Source organism: Ascaphus truei, chromosome 2 (genome assembly GCF_040206685.1).
Source record: "Ascaphus truei isolate aAscTru1 chromosome 2, aAscTru1.hap1, whole genome shotgun sequence".
In the NCBI taxonomy this organism is placed as follows: Eukaryota; Metazoa; Chordata; class Amphibia; order Anura; family Ascaphidae; genus Ascaphus; species Ascaphus truei.
In genome coordinates this window covers 61,393,334-61,408,055 of record NC_134484.1, presented here as the reverse complement: position 1 = coordinate 61,408,055, position 14,722 = coordinate 61,393,334, and the positions used below count along the sequence as shown (strand labels likewise).

Below are 14,722 nucleotides of genomic sequence, written 5' to 3'. Positions count from 1 at the left end.
AAGCAGGGCAGTATTAATAGGATTTTGTATAGGTGAGTGGGTAGTGGCTGAGCACAGCATAAGAAGAATGATCTGATATGCCAAGCAGCTGTGTACATCACATTATACAGGAGGACCTTTTAAGGGTGAAAGGCAAGTCAGTATAGCTGGATACTGGAACATGTTTATTTGCATGTTACCAGAGATTCGCCTCGGAATAGAAACTGCTGCTTCATTCTCCTTCACAACTGCTGGAAGCAATGGATTTCTCTAATGCAGTCTCTCCCCCTTATCATTTCCATGGCTTCCTTGTTCATTTTGAGGTTGAATAAAATCCCAATATCGGTTGTCGATTAATATGAATCTTATATTCACCAATTGCTCCATCGTGCTAAACCCGTAGGCAGAAAAAAACATGGAAATAAATGAGTTTGATTACTATTATTATGGCTGCTGGTAGCTATTAAACATTGGGGGTGCGGTGGGGGAGGGGGGAGAGATACTGCAGGCTGTGTCATGACTATGCAGAGAATTACATCTGACTGGGCTATAACGGAGGTTTTTTTTCTTCCTTTTTCAGCATGTGTTCTTAAAATAGATGATTGTCCTTTCACTAGATTGCGGCTCTATAAAGAAACAACATTGGAGAGTTGGAGGGGGATGCAGCTCGTTTTAATTGAACAGAGGGGGGGGGGGGGTGTTATTAAAACTGTAATTTGCTGAATCTCCCATTATCTTGCACAAGCTCTAGCAGTTTGCACACCGGGGAGACGCAGGCCTGCTGCTCCGCGCCTGCAGGAAATGGCAGCATTCAGATAGCGGTCCGGGCTTCCTGGGCAGGGATTCTATCACACGCTGGTCCCCGTGCTAATAATAAGCAGCCGCACGGTGCCTGCTTCCAGGAGGAGCCTGGTCTGGTGACATAGGGGTTTTGTTGTTGTTGCAAAGCCTTCTTAACCCTGTTGGCAGCCGGGGGGGGGAGCTTTCTCTGCATCGGGAAATTGAAGGTAGATGTGCAAATGGTGTCATTCCATCACTCTTCAATCCCGAGATGTTAACCTCTTCACTGCCAACACAATATTTTGATATTAAAAAAAAAACAACAAAACGGGTGCAGCTGGATCTGCGAGCCCCCCCCCCCTCCCCTCTCCCCCCCCATAACGCCCACCGAATCTTCAGCGTCTGTTAACCCTGTCGATGCCGGGCGACCCGCATTGTGCTGCTACGATCATGGGGTTGATACAGTATATATATATATATCTATATATATATATATAGATAGATAGATAGATATATAAACGCTGTGGCTGCATTGAAGCCAGCAAGATTGTTTCCAAGCGATGCAGATCCATCAAGCGTTGAAGGGGTTAACTGCCTCTGTGCCAAAACAGCATATATGTATAAAGGGCTGTCACTAAATGCAGAGTCTCGTCTCATATTAAAGGGCCTAGGGCAGGTATCCCCTCTGCCCCTCCCCCCCTCTCTCTCTCTCTCTCTGGAAGCCCTACCTATATGGAGTCCTTATCTATCCAGCCATTGGTTTTAGTCATTTAAAGGGGGAGGTGATGATGCAGGGTTCCTTGTCCTCCTCCTCCTCTCTCAGACAGTAGTAACTGGACGAGGATGCCTCGTCCTCCTTTTTTTTTATTTTTATTCTATGACTTCTGAGATTTTTTTAAAATTATTATTATTACTACTACTGGCAGCCAGATGTGCTTGAAATTCCTGACCACAGCATCTCTTCCCCATCGTGTTTTTTCTAATAGGCTGAGCGATATATGAGCAGAGTGCATGCTACCAGTTCAGCTTCACACTTCAGCGGGGGATGCCCTGCTGGCGCTGCTGCTGCTGCTGCTGCTTAGGTGCCTGGGCAGGAGGGAGCCGCACGGTGCTACATCTTCCCTGGCTGATGGGGGAGAATAGTGACTGTACAATCAGCCTTTGCTCATTCAAGCACCGAGAGCAGCAGGCACACAGGACCTGGCTGGCATGTCCCTGGCTTGGTGACCTGAAGGACAGGTGGCGAGTAGAAATGCTGTAGGAAGAGCAGGGAAAATGCAATTTGAGACACTACGCCAGTTCTGCAATACTGTGCTATCGCATTTTCACGAGACTTTCCCTGCTCCCCCGAATATATTGCAGAATGAGCTGTTCGGGCAGACCTTGAACAACCCCAGGTGAGTGCAAATCAGCGGCACCTCTTGGGTGTATTGGAGAGCACTTGCTCTCACCCTGCATAGAGACCTTTAAAACAGACACATTACCTGTTCTGTTTCTGTTCACGCTATGGTTTGTGTTCATTGAATGTGTACCGGGCATCCCCGTGTCAGAATATGTTGCTGTTTATAATGAATATTTCAAAGGAAACTGTAGTGTGTTAAAGAAGAACCTTCATTTCTCATTACCCTTGAAGAGCACACATACTGTAGCTAGTGATGTAAGCCAGGGGCGCACAAACTTTCTGTGCTGCGACCCCCTGCCTGCCAGCCCCTATGCGCGCGCCCCCCACCCCCCTTACCCAATATCCAGCGTCAAGTGATGCGCAGGTTCACGTGACGTCACATGACCCCCGCGCCGTCACGTTATGTGACCGCGCGTCGTCATTTGATGCGTGTTGCTATGGCGACGCGCGCATCACATGACCCCGCGGTGTCGTTTGACGCCACGTTGCTGGGGCGCCGAGGAAAGGTAGGTGAAGTCCGCGCCCCCCACTTTGCGCACCCCCCACTTTGCGCACCCCTGATGTAAGCCACAATTCCATAGACACATGGAACAGGATGCCTGAGCAAATTAGTTGCATGTATAAACACTATACATCCACGTGGATATGGCAGTAAAAGGATTAAATACTCAAGGACATGACTATTCAACCATGACTCTTTTTGTAAGGGGTGAATTTGATGCATCCCATCAATAGAATATTCATAGGATATATTTTTTGGAAGTGTCTATTTACCTGGCAGCTGGCTCTGTAACCTTCTCCCTCTTATATCGCCAGCAATTCTTTGCTACACGATTGTTAGGGCTCAGAGAAAAGCTAGTTATGGTTAGTGTAAGAGTTAGGCTGGTACATATTAGGCTAGCATGTTAGGGTAAGAGTTAGGTGGTTATAGGTTACAGCAAGAGATAGCCTGGTATATTCGATTTAGGGTGGCATATTAGGGGTAGACTGGCATGTTATGGTAAGGCTTGGGCTGGACACATCTTTTATTTATTCTGATGCTGGGTAAACAGCTTCTACCATCCTTCCTTTTTCTTTTGGTATTTTAGAAAGATTGATTAATGCATTGAAGACAGTTTTTTTGTTTTGTTCTCCCTGTAACAATCCACATTAATAAAGAGCAGTCAAGGATGCCTTGCACTGCAGTGGGTCAGGCTGCTTCAAAGTACAGTATGTTAGTACAGACAGCAATTGTGTTTAAGGCGCTGCAAATTCTTGAGCATGTGCTGTTTCGATTCCTTCATATAGTTTTAGAGCAATATGACTTAATTTAATCCCTATGTTGTAAATAATGTTCAGTAATTTGCAAAACAACCATCTAAATGTATTTGAGAATGGAGTAACACTTCTAATGATTTCCTAGGCGTTAATGAGTCGTTCTAATCCTGAGATTAATCCCTAGCTTTTTTCAGTTGAAGGAATATTTCTCAGGAAATAAAAAGAGATGACATAATATTGCATAAGTACTGCATGAAAAGTATGCGTTTCACTGTGAGAATATTTATATACCTAGGGAGAGTTCTGTGGTAGCATAAAAAGTGCTGAATAATTAAATTAAAAAGTCATATTGTTAGCGACTCTAATTGATGCTGAACATATATGTGTCGCTACACTGGTTTTTCTTAATGACAATTTCCTAGAAACAAATGTAACTTAATGATCACTAATTCATCACTTAGCCGTATAAAATAAATGGAGTCTCCCTGCCTTTTCCCTCTTTTTTTTATTATTTGCGTGTGTATCCAAAATCAAATAACTGTTCTCCAGAAATCAAAGGAGTACATTAAATAAAGGTCTGAACTATATTAATAATTTTCAGAAAAAGAAAGTAGTGGCGCTCCAGTGCGGTCTAGGATATTTGGTCACAGCCGTTTTGCCGTGACCACCAGCATTTAGCCGCAAGCGACATCGCCGCAGGGACATTCAGCCGTTTGGTTGCTTTGCTGCCAAGGTAGGTCCCTAACCTTAGCCCTTACCCTAATACTAACACCACTCCCACCCTAAAAACCTTACCCCCTTACCCCAGTGGTGCGCAAAATGGGGGGTGCAAGGTTTTCCAGGGTGGGGGCGTGGCGGTTACAGAGGTCCCGCACTCTCCGTCTAAGCATTTAAATTAAATGCCGGGGGACTGCACGAGGCCTCTGTAAATTCCCTTACCTTGGCTTCAGGCGTCAAATGACCCACCTGTGTCATCTGACGCCGGAGCCAAGGTAAGGGGGCGGGTACGAGCCGGTGGGGGGCAGCATGCAGAGGAGCGCAGGGGGAAAAGTTTGCGCACCCCTGCCTTACTCCTTACCTTAAGCCCTTACCCTAACCGCTAAAACCCTTAAAATTAAACTCCTACCCTCTAAAACCCCTACATTTAACCCCCTACGCTATCGCTAAAACCATTAAAGTTAACCCCCACCCTAAAACTTACCTTATCGTAGAAGCGGATGGCAGAGGAGGTTGCGGCGGACGAGAGTCCCTCTGCGGCCAAACGCCGGCGGGGCCTGGTCGCGGCGGAGCCTGGTCGCGGCGGGATAACCGTGACAAACTGTCTAATTTCGCTCCAGTGGTCTTTAAAAGGCGAAAAGGTTTTTAATAAACAAGGATCAACGTTTCAGTTTACACAAGAACCATTAGGTACCGAAACGTTGATCCGTGTTTATTAAAACCTTTTTGCATTTTGAAGACCACTTGGGTGCCATTACTTTTTTTTCTAGTTACCTGCAGTTTTGTACCTTTACTGGATTGTTGCTGCTGTGCACCTGTGACATTTCTCAACAAGTACCATGAGCGTACCTATTTTGGCTTATTTTTGGTTAATAAATTACAGATATCTTTAACAAACAGACAGTAGCTATTCTCTCAAGTTAGCACCGTAACTGCACATATCCAGAATGACATACCATATAGTAACAAAACAAAGCCACTAATTATACTTGGTACATTTCTAGCAAAATGTATGCACATATGTATATGGATCTGTTTTTTATGTTCGCATGCCAATTCCTCTACTAACTATGTTTAAAAGTTCTGATTGTGCTTTCACTAGCTTTCTGAGTGTACTGGAATGAAAGGATGCGAGGAGGATAGCGTAGCAGAAGTGTGGTTTATTCTGTTTGCAGCTTGGGTCTCATAAATCCCAGTTCTACTCAATGTCATGAAGGGCATATTCAGCGAAAAATAAAGGCATTTACTAAATAAAAGAGAATTTGCTGGGATTGTGCTACTGCAAGAGGCTTTGAAACTGGAGAGTGGGAGGCTGGGGCGAGGGAATGTGAGGAAGTACAGCTTCATGGATAGGGTGGTGGATTCGTGGAATAGTCTTCTACCAGAGGTGGTAGGGGCTTACACAGGAACAGGATAGACACAAGTCCACCTAAAATAAGGAAGCAAGCAAAGGATCATGGCGGTCTGTGATAGGAAAATGTACACACGCTGTGGGCCAAGTGGTTCTTTTCTGCCATTCATGTTTGTTTCTAGATTTCTCTTATTTTTAATGCCTATTTTAAAGGAGAAATCCAACCGGGCGATTTGTTTTTTTTTTTAAAACAGAAGATTGAACAGACAGGGGGTCTCTGGAGCCTAACACCATTAATTTTCAGCTCTCAGGGCCCCCTGCTTCCAGAGATACTGACTTCTGTAGGGCGTGCTGGTACCTCTCTGCTTTTTAAAGCGCCCACATCACGTGGGCCAATAGGAAGAGGAAGAGGCAGTGGATGACATCATAGCTTGTTGCTGGCCCACAGGGCGCGGAAGCTTTGAAAAGCCTCCTTTACGTGATCCTGGCGAGCGACCCAGAGCAGCTAACGCCCCCTTTCCCTACGGAGGTATCTCTGGAAGCAGAGGGCCCCCGGAGCTGAAGTTAATGGGGTTTGGCTCCCAATACCCCCTGCTTCAATCCTATGGGCGGGAGGGGGGGAAGTCTGCATGAATTGCCTCACTAATATTTATATGGACCATTTACAGCTGTTTAAATCTAGGCCATCAATAACATTAGAACTTGATGGCGGGTCACACCCTATCGGACCCATTTTGTGCGATATTTCGTCTCTAATCTACTCATATAATAAAATAATTGTAATGAGGACTTGTCAAAGACTTGCAGATTTGACATTTTTGTTTATATATTTTTCGATTCGGAAATAATAGAAAAGGACAGCTGTACATAATTCCCCCCTTTAAAAAAAAAGGATAATTGGAAGTGGTTATACTAGAGCAGGGGTGGCCAACTCCAGTTCTCAAGGGTCACCAGCAGGTCAGGTTCTAAGGATATTCCTGCTGCAGCACAGGGGGCTGTATATGTCAGTCTTCGACTGAGCCATCTGTGCTGAAGCTGGGGTATCCTGAAAACTTGACCTGCTGTGGGGTCTTTAGGACTGGAGTTGGCCAGTCCTGTACTTGAACAATTTGTACCCTAGCTATTTTTTTCACATCTGTGCTTGTACTGTGCTTTGTCTATTCTGTAAAACACAGCACATCTTCCATGAAAGCTTATTCTTCAGGTGCTGCTCACTGTCAGCCCCTTATCATTTCATGTTTCATCAAAGGTTGTGATATAGGAACCAAAATGATGGGCTCACTAATTATCAGAGTAGCAGTGCCACAGGCCGTGCCAACTATCAATTTATTTCATGCTCTATTTTGCACCAAAAGTTGCTCATCTCTGCATTTCAAATTGTACGTACATTGTAACCACTTGATTCTGTACCCAGTATACATGAGGTCACAAGGGAACCCGTTAGTATGCAGTACCTACATTGCTTCTGCTGGTCATTATCTCTGCAAGGAGATAGACACCAGCCCTTTGGCAGAACAACATTTTTAGCAGTAAGTATGTTTTGGGGTGCTCCTGCTATGAATGCATTTTGAGCAGAGATTCCAAGGCTGAACCCTTACAATAAGTCAGGTCTATGCCGAGAAGTTTGATCCCTTGGAGAATAATATGCTTTGGGTGGAACGGAGAACTAGTTAGTTATTTTCTCCTCTACTGCTAAATTAGTGCATGTTGAGTATTGGTTAGCTTTTCCACTCCCTAAATCATACGGACTATGTTCACAGGCCATGCAGAATAATTTTACAATGCTGAATGGGAATACCACCCAATCCTGATTGCCAGAGAAAGACTGTACCATTGATTTTATATCTCCTCTCACAATAGATTTATCTTCAGGAAACTGTGCTGAGCTGTGTAGGGAATGAGAACTGTGGAACTCAGACTTGCTGAGTTTGTCCTTAGCAATCACGTTTCGGCGATCACCTTGTCTGAGATACAATGGGTTCTATGCATCAAGATCCAAAACTGTTTTTTTTTTTTTCTCACAGTAAAAATGCTGAACAGAATACGGTCAATGCATCATGGTCAACGACAAACTCATCTACTGCTTTACAGTGACATCTCCACAGATCATCAAGCGTCTCTTGTCTCAGGCTAATGTATGTATGTATGTATGTATGTATGTATGTATGTGTTTCAAGCTCTCAAACCAAAACCGTGACAATGAAACACATTATTACTGGGAAACCTGTGAATTGTGTGATTTTGACATTATCAAAAATGACTCAAATCCTTATATAAAATAGCTGGATTGTAAAATGCGTACGCCAAAACAAACCGAGTACCTCCAAACCCACGATTTGCTGTAGTAATCCAATTTTATGACCTGCCTTGCAGCTGCTATTGGAACTCGTTTATGTCCTGCATGCTAGACTGCTCTTCTGCTGTCTTATGGCACCGTATTTCAAAGGAGAAGCACATAGTGGTTGGAGTCCTAGGGGAACCTATTTATTCTGTGGTCACCAAAAGACACGGCCGAGGCTCATATTCTTTCATAATTCATTTATTGATTTTTGAGCTATGTTTTTTTTTTTTTTTTTCAAAGTTTTAAATGATTTAAAACCATCAATTTAGCCTCTTCATCTGGGGAGCATGTAAGTTATGTTTCAAACATATTCTTGAATGGAATACCTTGCATTATTGCTGCTTTACTAGTTTCCATTATACTAAATGTTTGTATGCTGTTGTACATTTGCTTTCTGTAACTGATAAGACTGAATCTATTGAAATCAATCACCGGCTGAAAATATTTAGACTGATATATGTGCCAGTTTTTATGCTGGTTAGCAGATTTCACGCTGTGATCCAATAATACAATGTATAAATCCGTTATCTCATATAACACATTGTAATATCCCTGTATGATATTGCAGTCTTACCTCTTAATAGAATAGACAAAGCTGTACCATCAGCTCCACCCCTTATACAAAAGTTGCTGAGTACGCACAGTAAAGCATTTCTTATGATGGTATTTATCTGTGTGTGAATCTGTAGGAAGCGAGTGCAAAAGAACGACACTTTCTGGCACGGTTTGTTTTTAATTTAAATGGCATAAAGGTTAAAATATGAGAACTGCTCACAATTTATATTCTTTAAAAAGGCATTTATCAAGTTTCTTAGGGCGTGCTTGAACTCCTCCGTTCACCTCTTAGCCCGCTGTAGCTGTTACGTCCGTCAGAGTCACGGTAGTGCTCCCTCCGGCATCTCCGTCAGCTGGGCCGCCGCACGTGTTTGTTTTAATGTCTTGGCATCCCAGACAGCCTTCCTTGCCACTGTAGTCCCCCTGATCCAGAGCTAGTGTCGGAGGGAGAACCCCTGCTAAGTTACCCTGACACAGTCATCAGATCTCTCTCACGGGGCAGTTGGTTGCGTCCCCGGCTCTGTGTACATCAATACATGTTAACATAGCCTGTGGTCGACAGTAGCAGGGAGATCCTAAGTCATGCAGTAATAGGTTATTCGAGACTCCTCCCCACTGTCAGCTGACAGCGTCATTAGTGTTTCATATTGCAACTGTTGTCTGTATGGTATGTGACTGATGCGAAATCTCCCTATGTCAAGATTGCGGATATCCTATATACGGCATACTCAGAATATAACCATAATTGTAGTATTGGGTGTACCCCTCCCTTCCCTGCTCCATAGGGGTTTACATCGGATAGTCTATGTATTTGGCTTCCTCAGTGTATTACATTTTCAGTGTGCTGGGTCCGTGCAGCTTTGTTGTGATGGAGAAAGGATGGGTGCCAGGAGCTTTTGTAGTTATGAATAAGATTGTATTTATTAGCAGGTTGTTGGAGACACAACTTCCCCAGGTGCATTGCTGCAGTCCTATGATGTAGGCCGTCTTATAACAATTGAAATAGTTGCTTTAACATATCGGATAACTTATTCCACATGGTGCTCACTTTCTATCTATCTTCTTGGTCCCTGCTTGGGCTACCCCTTTATATCTTTGCTCAGTGAGACCTTGGATTCTGTAACTTCCTCTGGCCATCCTATTTGGGTAGTGCTTCAGTGCTAGGATGGCAGAGAGGGTCCCTCTCTGTTGGGCCCTACCTTACACTTCCCTGGGATGCTCACAGGAGAAGGGTTTCATCTTATACTCCCCTGGGATGCTCACAGGGGAGGCTTTCCTAAGATATTTGTTACTACTCTTCTAAGAGTCCCACAGTTACCATTTGGGGTAACCACGAAGGGACACAGGCCTCCCAATTGTGAGCCTGTAATTATTTCTCTCATTTTCTCTAGGGACACTAACTACAAGGGCACTTCTCTTTCTCTTTTTTTCTCCACCAGGAGTCTGAGGGTGGAGTTCTTCTCCACTCCTATTTATGACTTCTCACCCACTTCCTGTCTCTAGACAGAAAAGGGGTGGAGCTAGGCCTCTGCTGAGTCACCAGAGACCAGGTGACCCATGCAGCATATTTAAGAATCAGGGTGTGGTCAGGACCCTGCCTGGTAACTTTGCAACATACTATCTAAAGGGGCAGGTGGTTAATATCTAACTAGCTAAAACCCTTTAACCCCATATACATATGGAAATCCCAAGGGGGGGTTACAAAAGTGAAAAGGTGGGGGGGGGGGGGTGAATCATTATCTAAGGAGTCCAGTGAGGGGCCTTGGACAATGTAGACTCAGATCATCCACAAGTAGTAGTAGTGTGTGTTAATTGGATGGCATAAATGTATACCTTCTATCATGATAGATATATGTGTGTGTGTGTGTGTGTGTGTGTGTATTCATATACATGTGTGTGTTTTCCAGTGATTCCCAACCTTTTTTGTTTGGAGGAACCCTTGAAGTATTTCGAAAAATCTCGGGGAACCCCAATCTGGCTGATACATGTTAGGCCGCGCGTATAGTAGGAACGACAGGACGGCGCGACGACTTAGTCGCAATACCTGGAAGTCACTTCAATTTGATTTTTTTCAGCTACCGCAGCATGACATCAGCGGCGCCGGCACTATAAACGCGGCCTTAGGTTAATTTCCCACCTCACGAGCCCCTCTATTTCCCACCCTCTACCCATGTATTTCTCTCTCCCCTCTGCCTCACTCACTCTCCCCCCCTCCCGCCTCACATGTATTTATCTCCCCTGTGTCTTACTCCCTCTTTTCCTCACTCAAATCCCCCTCTCTCCTATCACTCGCCCCTACCTTCCGTCAATTACCCCACTCATACAATCCCCCCCACAAAATGCATACCAAAAAATCCCACCCGGCAATACATAATAAAAATACCCGCCCCCGCCAATACATTTTAAAAAGACCCCCACCGCCCCAATACATTTTAAAAGGACCCCCGCTGCCCCAATACATTTTAAAAAGACCCCCACCCCCCAATACATATTTTAAAAAATTGGGCCGCACGGGTACAATTAAACTCATCATCATCATCATCATCCTCATATACCCACCCCCTGCATCTCCCATCACCCTCATATCACTCCCCCTGCATCTCCCTTCTCCCCCCTCCCCTGCATCTCCCTCTCTTCCCCCCCCATATCACTACCTCAGGCGGCGGCTGCCTCTGAGGCGACTGCAGACACGCACACGCAAGCAGCAGGCACCGGAAGTTCCGAGCCGGGGGGAGGGGGAGAGCCAGGACAGCTGCTGCGGGCAGCTAGGCGGAACCCCTGCGACTGCTCCACGGAGCCCCACACGGAGAATCACTGGTGTATTCATATACATGTGTGTATTCATATTCATATATTGTGTGTGTGTGTGTGTGTGTGTGTGTGTGTGTGTGTACATACACACACATACACCGGAGGCCTAAACTGAGACCGCAGCTTCATGAGCCACTACACAAGAAAACTCTCTTCCCACAAGTGCTAAGGCCCATGTCTATGAATACTGCGCTGTATGAATGCACACACACCTGCCTCTTACACCTACAAATGTACAATGTCATTATATCCCTTTTATACCAATAGGAACCACCTAGTACCCACACACATGCACTGAAATGCAACACCCTCTTACATTTCAACACCTACCAACACCATTGCTCTACACTCCCCTGTGGGTGCTTTATAAATGAAGATTTACACACATATACACACACACACACACACACACACACACATATACACACACACATAAATGCTTACTCTAACATCACAAACATTCAGGGACCATTTAACACCTTAAGTCATAAATCGCATACTACACAGGGGGAGGGTTAGGCTTCACCCACCGAGATAACATTCCTAGCTGCCCAGTTTGAAAGTAAATTTCTTGGCTTAATCAATTGTAACATCGCCCGAAGAAGAGATCACTGTATCTCGAAAGCTCGCACAAATAAAAGCATTTCATTAGCCACAGAACGGTATCGACTATTTGTTTTTGATTATTAAACTCGGCTAACACGGTACTGATACCTCTGCATCTATATAAAAAAGCCTGTCGAAGGAGACCAGGACCTTTACATATTGTGACAAACGGCTTACTCCGGGGCTCCGTCGTTTGTCCGGGACTGTTTAGAACACGGTCTTTTAGGGTAGGTTAAATGATGAGGCGTCACGTACTGTTCCTTTAAACAGGCTATGCCTGGTTTATTCAGTCCCAGGCACTGAGACTGCCACAGTGCATACAACAGAAAACAGATCAAAACAAAAGCTGCTCACCTGAGCGATAACTTAACTTAGATATCCCTGACTCAGGGTTGGAAGTGGCTTTTCCACTTCCAACATCAAAACACGGTACTTTTGCAGTCTTACACAAATGAACAGAAAGATTGAACCTGTTTGGGGAAGAGGCTTCTCCCCTCTGTAGTTCAGCAGCCTTCCAGCCTCCTGGCTCTTGTGGGGAGACCAGAGCAAACAGGAAATCAGTCTTTCATACCTGATTCCTAATTAGCATGACAGGTGACAGAAATCAGGCAGCAGACAAACTCTGGTCTGGATCTCTCATCCCTCAGTTCCAGCGCTTGCCAAACTGTGGGATGGAGTGTATGTATTATAAGGCTGCACTCCCAGGCCAAACAGGATAGAAACTGTCTAGTATCCTGGGAGCCCTATATACGGAATTTATTACCATCCCCTGGTTTCTGTCACATATCCTCCCCCCCAGCTCAGACCTCGAGGGATGAGCGACCATGGATATTAGGGAGTGCATCCTTGACAACCCGTCAGCATTGCCATGTTTGTGCCCTGACCTGTGTTCCACAGAAAATTTAAAGGGTTGTAGGCTTAGGAACCACCTGGTCACTCTAGCATTCTTTTCCCTGTTTTGACACATCCAGGTAAGGGGTGCATGATCTGTGACCAACCGGAATTTTCTCCCCAACAGGTAGTATTTGAGCGTCTCTACAGCCCACTTTATTGCGAGACACTCTTTCTCTACTATGGAGTAATTTTTCTCCTGGGGATTTAGTTTCCTACTTAAATAAAGGATGGGGTGCTCCTCACCTTGAGACTCCTGGGAGAGTACCGCCCCCAGCCCTACCTCAGATGCGTCGGTTTGGACTACGAACTCTTTGGAGAAGTCAGGTGTGACCAACACTGGTTGGGCACAGAGAGCTTCTTTCAGGCTTCTAAAGGCCTGTTCGGTTTCGGGGGACCACTTTACCATTAGCGGTCCTCTTGCTTTTGTGAGGTCAGTTAGTGGGGTTGCCTTAGTTGCAAAATTGGGAATAAACCTTCTATAGTACCCAATTAAGCCCAAAAAGGTCCTTACTTGTTTTTTTGTAACTGGCCTTGGCCAATTTTGTATCGCCTCCACTTTGAGTGTTTGGGGTTTGAGTAAACCTCTGCCAATAGAATATCCCAGATACTTGGCCTCCTCCAGACCAATAGTGCATTTAGCGGGGTTAGCAGTTAGTCCAGCAGACCGGACTGCGTCAAGCACAGCTTGGACCTTTGGAAGGTGGGATTGCCAATCTTCACTATGGATTACCACATCATCCAGGTAGGCGGCAGCATACCGAGCATGTGGTTTTAAAATTTTATCCATCATTCTTTGGAATGTGGCGGGAGCTCCATGTAAGCCAAAAGGCAACACCTTATACTGAAAGAGGCCGTCTGGGGTTGAGAAGGCTGTCTTTTCTTTTGCCCTTTCTGTGAGGGGAACCTGCCAGTACCCTTTTGTTAGGTCTAGGGTTGTGAGATATCGGGCTTTGCCCAGTCTCTCTACAAGTTCATCTACCCTGGGCATAGGATAAGTATCAAATTTTGACACCGCGTTTAGTTTCCGGTAGTCATTACAAAACCTTGTTGTACCATCTGGCTTTGGGACTAAGACTATAGGGCTGTTCCACTCACTTTGGGATTCCTCAATTACACCTAGTTTTAGCATTTTTTTAACCTCTAAACTTATAGCCTTTCTTTTGGCCTCTGGGATTCGGTACGGTTTAAGGTTAACTCGGACCCCCGGTTCAGAGACTAGGTCATGTTCAATTACGCTAGTTCTACCTGGCCGTATAGAGAAGATTTCTTTGTTTCTTTTCACTAAATTCTGAACCTCTCGTTTCTGATGAACAGACAGGGTTTCAGCTATGCTAACCTCTGGGTCAGTTTCTTGATTCTCTGACGGACCTGGGGGTACTAGGGTTAACAAGACTTCTCTATCTTTCCAGGGCTTGAGTAGGTTTATATGGTAAATTTGCTCAGGTTTCCTCCTACCTGGCTGTCTTACCTTATAATTTACTTCTCCCACTCTTTCCAAGACCTCATATGGCCCATGCCATTTAGCAAGGAATTTACTCTCCACGGTGGGAACCAGAACTAGTACCCTATCACCTGGAGAAAAAATTCTGACCCTAGCACCCTTATTATATGTATTCCTCTGTGCTTCTTGAGCTTTCTCCATGTGTTCCCTCACTATGGGTAGGACTGCAGCAATGCGGTCCTGCATCTGGGCAACATGCTCTATTACACTTCTGTAAGGGGTAACCTCGTGTTCCCAAGTCTCTTTGGCTATATCCAGTAAGCCCCTTGGGTGTCGGCCATACAATAGTTCAAACGGGGAGAAGCCTGTGGATGATTGGGGAACTTCCCTAATGGCAAATAACAGGTACGGTAACAAACAATCCCAGTTTTTCCCATCTTTATCAACCGCCCGGCGTAACATGCTCTTTAAGGTTTTATTGAACCTTTCCACTAAACCATCTGTTTGTGGATGATAGACTGAGGTTCTGAGATGCTTGATTTTTAGGAGTTTACATAGCTCTTTCGTTACTTGGGACATAAATGGTGT

General features: G+C 44.9%; 1 protein-coding gene across 49 annotated transcripts in view; it reads left to right on the top strand.

The window, feature by feature from the left end:
- Positions 1-14,722, top strand: part of RIMS2 (regulating synaptic membrane exocytosis 2) — an 814,155-nt gene that overhangs the window by 247,798 nt on the left and 551,635 nt on the right. For 2 of the 49 annotated variants that reach the window (XM_075582550.1, XM_075582553.1), the window contains exon 1: positions 1,570-2,156. The exons of 43 other annotated variants lie outside the window; for them this stretch is intronic. In XM_075582550.1, coding sequence (XP_075438665.1) covers positions 2,035-2,156 — 122 coding nt within the window. In that variant the 5' untranslated portion in view covers positions 1,570-2,034. Of the gene's footprint in view, positions 1-1,513; positions 2,157-14,722 lie in introns of those variants that run through there. 4 more of the 49 variants (XM_075582540.1, XM_075582541.1, XM_075582551.1 and 1 more) reach the window with 3 other exon arrangements.